This window comes from Pocillopora damicornis, chromosome 14, assembly GCF_964200805.1.
Source record: "Pocillopora damicornis chromosome 14, jaPocDami1.2, whole genome shotgun sequence".
Taxonomy (NCBI): domain Eukaryota; kingdom Metazoa; phylum Cnidaria; class Anthozoa; order Scleractinia; family Pocilloporidae; genus Pocillopora; species Pocillopora damicornis.
In genome coordinates, this window is record NC_142683.1 from 7,765,593 (window position 1) to 7,772,500 (window position 6,908).

General features: G+C 37.5%; 1 protein-coding gene and 1 pseudogene across 2 annotated transcripts; both read right to left on the reverse strand.

Annotated features, from left to right (window-relative positions):
• Positions 1-1,081: 1,081 nt before the first annotated feature.
• On the reverse strand, positions 1,082-2,305 carry LOC149034252 (uncharacterized). The gene is made up of 3 exons (XM_089193221.1): positions 1,943-2,305; positions 1,376-1,515; positions 1,082-1,285 (listed from the first exon to the last, which is right to left on the reverse strand). The coding sequence occupies exons 1-3, from the start codon at positions 2,173-2,175 to the stop codon at positions 1,197-1,199; spliced, it is 462 nt and encodes a 153-aa protein (XP_089049347.1). The 5' UTR covers positions 2,176-2,305; the 3' UTR covers positions 1,082-1,196.
• A 298-nt stretch (positions 2,306-2,603) lies between these two features.
• Positions 2,604-6,846, reverse strand: LOC149034253 (uncharacterized; annotated as a pseudogene). Its single transcript, XR_016182769.1, has one exon. The product of XR_016182769.1 is annotated as an uncharacterized LOC149034253 (transcript).
• Between the last annotated feature and the right edge of the window lie 62 nt (positions 6,847-6,908).

Genomic DNA, 6,908 nt, shown 5'->3' on the forward strand with positions numbered 1-6,908 from the left:
AATAAACAGGCTCTTCATTCAGTTGTCCTCCTGAAAGACTTATTAGCAAGGGGACGAAAACTACAAACTGACAATAGGCAACAAAGCTACATAATTTCAGTAATTTGCAGTACGTAACGATTCCGTCATACTGCCCACGATCAGAAATTTTTAGTTGGTTGAAGCTTCAGAGAGAGCTCCAATTTAAGGAGAGGTGAGTCGTGAGTAAAAAAGAGCTTGACACGGCTGCAGCGGTTTTTCCTTCGATTTCTCAATGCAAAGTTTTTAGAGTTAAAAATTAGGTTCACAAAATGACAAAAAAGCCCAAATTCAACTACTCTTCTACAGCAAATTGTAGCTTTTGCCTATATCTTCCATACTACCATTTCTCCTTGGACAAAATTTACTAAATACTTTATTATCCTTTTTGCTTGACTCTAATAAAAATTATATCAGGGTTACAGTTTAAATTACTTATAAAAGGAGAGAAATACCTGGAATACTAAATCCTCTTAAGCAACCAAACATTACAGATCTTTCCAGCTCAACAGTGGCAAAAACATTGCCTCTTTTTTTGAATATAGCAAACCCTGAGGTGACCGTTGGATCAAGAGCTGGAATAAATGTAACATGGAAAGGACTTCCACCCTACAGGTTTTTAAAAAAAGCGAATGGTTAGAAAATTTCAACAAACAGCAATTACAAGTGTGACATATAACTGAGAAATCACGTGATTACTTTTTCTGAGGCCAAATGCTAGCCTAAGTGTAGCCGTACCCTCCCCTCTAAGGTGAAACGGCAGAGGGGGAACCTCGCTTCCTTTTCATCTTGGGGGAAAGGGTACAGCTAGACGTAGGCATACTAAATGCACGCAAAGCATCGGGCCCTAACTGCAAAAGATAAATTCCTTAGGCCTATTTCTGCTTAAAGGGACTCTGTAAATCAAAATCTTTGTCAAAATGCCTCAATCGGCTTTTATTTAATTCGAAGGGAGAACAATAAACCGAAAACTTTCTCAAAAAAGATCTATGTTCTATCATGTCCATTTCCAATGAACTAACTCGGTTACTGATCAGGTTTTTGAATTTTTGAAAAGATGAAGATCACTGTTTAAATGCAGTAGAATAATTAGTAGAATATAAGATAATTTGGTACAAGCTTACATGATTAACAGAATGTTTGAACTCCTAAGCATATCTTTAAAGAACAGTGGTAAGTCACTTTACCTGCAATGGACTTTCCGCAGGTGCTATCGTAGCTTCATAATGTACGTTGTCGCGCAACCATTGTATCCAACTCTGATAATCTAAATTATGACAGCAAGGGTCTTTTTAGTCCCAAAGCTTATACTGTTGCTCAATGAGTAAGAATAAAAACTTAGGTGCATAACACATACCATGTGGAGGTTCACTCATAACAATGTAGAGAACAGAATTGCCTCTTATATTCCTTCTGATCGTCGATCCATCCCAAATACGCCGGTCGCCATGAAAATTAAATGCGTTGCTTTGATTATTGATTCCTGCACATGAAAACCTGCCCATTCAAAAACATCTGTGTCAAAATCATTTTTACTCAATACCAGTAAGTTTCAGAGGGCTTTCGGCGCTTCCCGCTTTATTTTAAGCAAATTTTATTTGGAATTATTACGCAGAAGAAATAAGCGGGAATATCGTGAAAGAGCTGTTGTTCTCAAAATAAATTCACATGCTGAAATCTCAAAGACATAGAGACGACTCTGTGACCTAAACATAAAAACACTGCATACAATTTTGGGATAACATAGTATTATGAAAGATATAAAAGAAAGTATTGCAATGAATATAAACGTCGATTAAATATAGGGAAAAGCAGTTTCTGATGCCAGCCAATAGATCTCCCACCTAGCTCCAAAACAGTGCAACCTCTTGGTATCTCTTACTTCAAAATATTACTAAAAAAGAAAGACAAAACATTCTCCAACCCTTCATTTAAGTTAAAGGCTGGAAACGAGTTCTGGAGTGTTTGTTGCACAATCTGCTCCGACATGTTTGTAGAAAACTGAACATTTTGTCTATACTGTCTTGTGTCTGGCCTTCTTACTCTTGCCATTTCGATAGTGGTGGGGATTAACACGCTTCCATTACTTCTTTGACAATCCTCAAGCCTCAATAAAATGATGTTTCTAATAAAATGGTTATTCTCCGCAGCAGCCATCAGGTCACAGTGTAGTTTACAGTGGGACTGCTTTCTGAAAAATGGAATTGAATACAACTGATCAAAAATAAGACACTAATACTGGCTGCACATTTGTATACAAATAGCTCCTGTCACGTGTATCATATGATATGTTATTGAAATTCTATGGTTTCCGGACCGTGTGAACGAGGTCTTGACAAGTGCATTATTTTTGAGTCTGATGTCACAGTTTTTCACCCAGGTGACCAACTCCAGACCGTTTTTCCTCTCTCTGAGTTCACTTTGGTTTCCCGTGCCAAGTTGATTTCTCAATAATTTTTTCAAACGCAAACGTATCATTGAATGGGTTGCAATTAATGCACGGTCAAAAAAACCGTTCGTAATTTAAAAATAATAATAATAATAATAATAATAAGTTATTATTGCCAATTCATAGGCGAAAATGAGTCACCACACAATTTAGCAAAGCGTTAATGTTGCTCGTGAGCAGAGCCAATCATATTGCAGATACTTTTTATCAGTTTAAAAGTTTTTTTCTTGATGACCCATAGGTGTGATCTATTTCGACTGTAAATCTTCCTGTAAAATACGTAATCTATAAATATTTGCATTCTTGGAATGGTAGAGCATATTAAATGGAAAAACTACAAAGCGTGACGAGGTAATCAAATATAATGACACAGTTTGAGATAAAAAAAAAACTCTAAAAGGTTGATACTCTGTGGAATTGCAAAATGCAACCAGTGCAATCATTTCATACGAATAGTTTAGGAGGTAAACTTCCTCTTTAGATATTCCTTCTTACTGACTTTTAAACCAAATTCGAAAATAGCCGGGTGCAAAACTGTGAGGCAGCGTTACATTTACACAGTTGGACGGTGTACTAAAAATCTGAAATTTATATTAGATGCTTGAAGTGTTCACATTCACCGAAAATCAGCGCTCCGTTTGTTTCCTACGCACCAGTCACGAGGAGACCGGACAAGCCTCCAACCCTTAAGAGAACAACAAATGGGAACCATTTCTTGTTGTGTCGCTCTTATTTAAAACTATGAGGGACGATCGAGAGGGTTAATCACCGAATTTCATCAGCTTGTCAATGCAACTTCCTGAAGTGGAAATGAAATCATGAACGAGCGGATGTTTCGGTTTCACTTTTATCATCTTTTGGTGACGGACAACAAGATAACGTTGATCAAGGCATGCATAAAAATTGTTGTAAATCAAATGAAGATAACCGAAATGGTTGCAATGGTAACACAGAGACCCAAATTAAAACATACAGTAAATATTCCTTCTCAATCAACCTGGCAGAAACTACTTAAAAGCTGTTCCGCTAAAATCTGCGATGGACATGAATCATTGAGAATATTCTTGTCATGTCACAACATGTTGCTGAGACTGTTGTTTCTTTTAGAATGATATCGTACAATTGTGTCGCACACTTAAAAGTGCACCCAAAGCTGAAAGCGGAAGTAAATTATTTTCTTCAAAATATAATAAACCCTATGTCTAGTTTAACTGCGAGATCCTTCTATCACAAACATGATTGCGAGCGACATATCATGATTTATTTCCCAAGATTTAGTACAATAGTTTCGAAGTATAGTTAAACAATGTTGTAGAAATTTAGATGAGAAATTTTCTTCCGTGTCGCTTATCATTCTTGAAGCGAGTAAAACAGATACATTTCGCCGGTAAAAGGCGTCTTAACTACGCTTTCATATTTTAATATTAATTTCAGCCAGAACGTATGAACTTCATCTTGAATTTCAGTTCATAAAATTGCGCTGCGAAACAAAGTTAAGAATTATCTCTTATCGACTATCAAAATTCGAGAGTTTACGCTGACTGTCCTAGTAAGCCGAAGGACCGTGTTTAAGCTAGCAGTAAACCTGCATTAAAAGTCAATCAAAAGAATCCTTACCATACACTAAGCGCAATCGATAACGTTAACCCAACTTTAGGCAAAAGCGTTCTCTCCAATCTTAAAGTCACCCACTACCAAGCGAACACAGAATGAGTATGAATAACTCACTCCAATTTGCATTTGGTTATAAAATTGTTAGATCCGACTGTAAAGCGCATGTGCGGTGTACGAGGTGAGTTTATTTTAAGTGGCTTATCGAAATAACCGGATTTAGCCAAATATGCGCGTGTGTCATCTCGTTGAATGCTCCAACGGCGCATGTGCCGGGTACAGATTGTTTACGTTTTGCAAGAGCGGTTTTGCACACTCCTTTGTTTGCTTTCATGAGTTGGCATTTTACCTCTCACCTCCGTAAGCACAAAATGATCGTAGCCCTCCATCTCTCATTCAAGTTAAAATACGTGGAACAGATGTTCTCTAAAGAGTAATAGGAGTCTCGCATTTGGTACTCTACGCATGACTCAAGTATAATGAAGAAATGTAAAATGGTTTACATTTCTTTTATAAAATAACTAATGAAAGAGCCTCTTCTTGCAACGAAGGAAAGCGATGTGCTTGTTGTTGTTGTTCATTTGGCTTTTCAGCTGTTTCTTGTATACTGGGAAAATTAAACTCCAAAGAAAAATTATGAAAATCTTCTTCTTCCATTACTGTACTCAAAACAAACTTATAGAAACTGAGTTACTGCTAAATAAATAGCAGGGAGAACTCCGCGAGAAGATTCAGTATGAAAACCGTGTTTACATACGCTCATGTAAAATGGTTTTATGGCCAATCAAGTTGAGAGTTGACGCCACTCTATTTGATCAGGCAAAAAAACCTCAATCAACCATTAATCAAGAGAATACAGCATATAATAATTACCACCTTCAACATCGAGGATACGACACAATTTGAAGCCGAAAGCGCTCTCTTAACGTGAACTTACTAAGGGCCGATTGAAATAAAAGTTAACTTGTTTTAAAATCTACTCCCTGAATTCTTTTATGCAGCTATTTACGTACATGTTTGGTCATAAGATTATGAGGTGTAAGCTGTATTGTGCATGAGCGGTGTATTTTTTTTCCGCTAGCAATTTTTCGTTGCGTGAGTTGATTCATAAGTAACGCATCTAAGACTATAGTCAAGCATGACAAATGGGTCACGATAACGTCAAATAGACGTTGTTTTTCTCATACCTGTCGATGTTCGCATCGCTAATTGAGCATGAGCACCGTGAAAGTGGCCAACAACTCAAACTATTATTTTTCTGGATGGCACGATTTCACTATCCTGCTAAATTCTGCGATGAACATGAGTCGCACCTGCGCTTGTCATGGCACAACATGTTGCTGAGACTCAACAAATTTCATCCAAGAGATTTGAGAAGTCTGCAATAAGTAAGAAACAAAGTTAAGCTTTAAAGTTCATTGTCTGACTCAGTCATTTAAGTCCTTTGTTTCTTCTATTTATTTATTTATTTATTTATTTATTTAACAGCTTTATTGGGTACGTCTACAAGCTCAAAATGAATACATATACAAGGAAAGAGACAAAAAAATGGATAGACATACACCAAAACGGTCAGTGCGAACGGGACATGGAGTCCCATGCGGGGCACTACCCTTAATAAAAACGAAAAAAAAAAAAACATGAAAAATGTAAAAACTTACAGTGAAAAAGTGCTAGATAACTAAAAATCAATGACAGGGACATGACCTAACAATTGACCACGTGCACGGACTATTAACATCAAAAACTGAACGGACAAGAGAGAACATGTGTTTTGCTACAAAAGTTTGAAACGCGGTCGGGTTAGAAAACTTGGACGGGGGTGATAAGGTACAGACGTAGTTCCAGAGTTTAACAGTTCGGTTGAAATAGGAGGCCTGAAAGGTACTTGTTTTACATGAAGGTGTTGTGAGATTGAAGGAATTACTTCGTCTGGTGCGGCCGTGGGAAATAAAAGAAACAAAGTTAAGGATGTTTAGATCCGTGTAGTTATTCAGACATTTGTAAAGAAACACAAGGTCCTTAAGTTTGCGGTCGTAGGCGAGAGGGAGCAAATCTGTGGTTGGGGCAGAGAATTCTCGCTCTTTGGAGAAGAAATTGGAGGTGCAGCCTGTGTAATTCTGTGATGGAATGGGAGCAGCACAACTGAAGACTTTCATGTGGTACTGAGACTGCAAACGAAAATGTGGTGAAAATACTGAAATGACAGTTGGCAGAAAACCAGGATTGGAGCCCATGGCCTGATGCATTTGGCCTTGTTGTTGGATGTGATAGATAGGAACCAGAGATGTTGGTTGATGTTGGACTGCAATCTCTTGATCTGAGGCTTGATTTGTAGTGTTTTGGTTGGAGACTTTTTTAAATTTTCATTTGACACTTCTTTACATCCACTGATGATGTGACAGTTCTTTTCTTTGACTCTTGTCTATTTCTTTGCAGTGGCCTAATGAAAATTCAAGAGTATGACCTGTTATTTCACAGATGAAATTGCGCAGTTGACAAGACTTCCTCAATTTTGACACAAATATTTTCCTTATGCTGTGGTTTGTTAACTTCTTATTTTTCTTGAGACAGGAGCCCATGGATTTGATTTTATTGCCAATGGTGGTTTGTGCCATTCAAACTTTGGTGTACCAAACATCTGCTGATTTAAGACGATTTATGATGCCTAGATAGAGTGGCCTTGTGCTCTTCATTCGTTCAGGTTGCTTGGACAAAAGCTTGAATAGCTGTGCTGGATCACTTTTTCCACCATCCATGCTAAACATTACTTGTGGTGTTCTTCACCTGATGGTGAGACCATTGCTTCATGTTTTAGTGGGACCTTCTA

What these genes read in the sequence shown, in the direction of transcription:
- LOC149034252 (XM_089193221.1), bottom strand. Translation starts at nt 2,175, where the DNA reads ATGGCTGCTGCGGAGAATAACCATTTTATTAGAAACATCATTTTATTG. An exon ending in GCCTTTAACTTAAATGAAGG is followed by an intron (nt 1,516 to 1,942) that starts GTTGGAGAATGT and finishes TTGAATGGGCAG; the next exon opens with GTTTTCATGTGCAGGAATCA. An exon ending in TATGAGTGAACCTCCACATG is followed by an intron (nt 1,286 to 1,375) that starts GTATGTGTTATG and finishes GTCATAATTTAG; the next exon opens with ATTATCAGAGTTGGATACAA.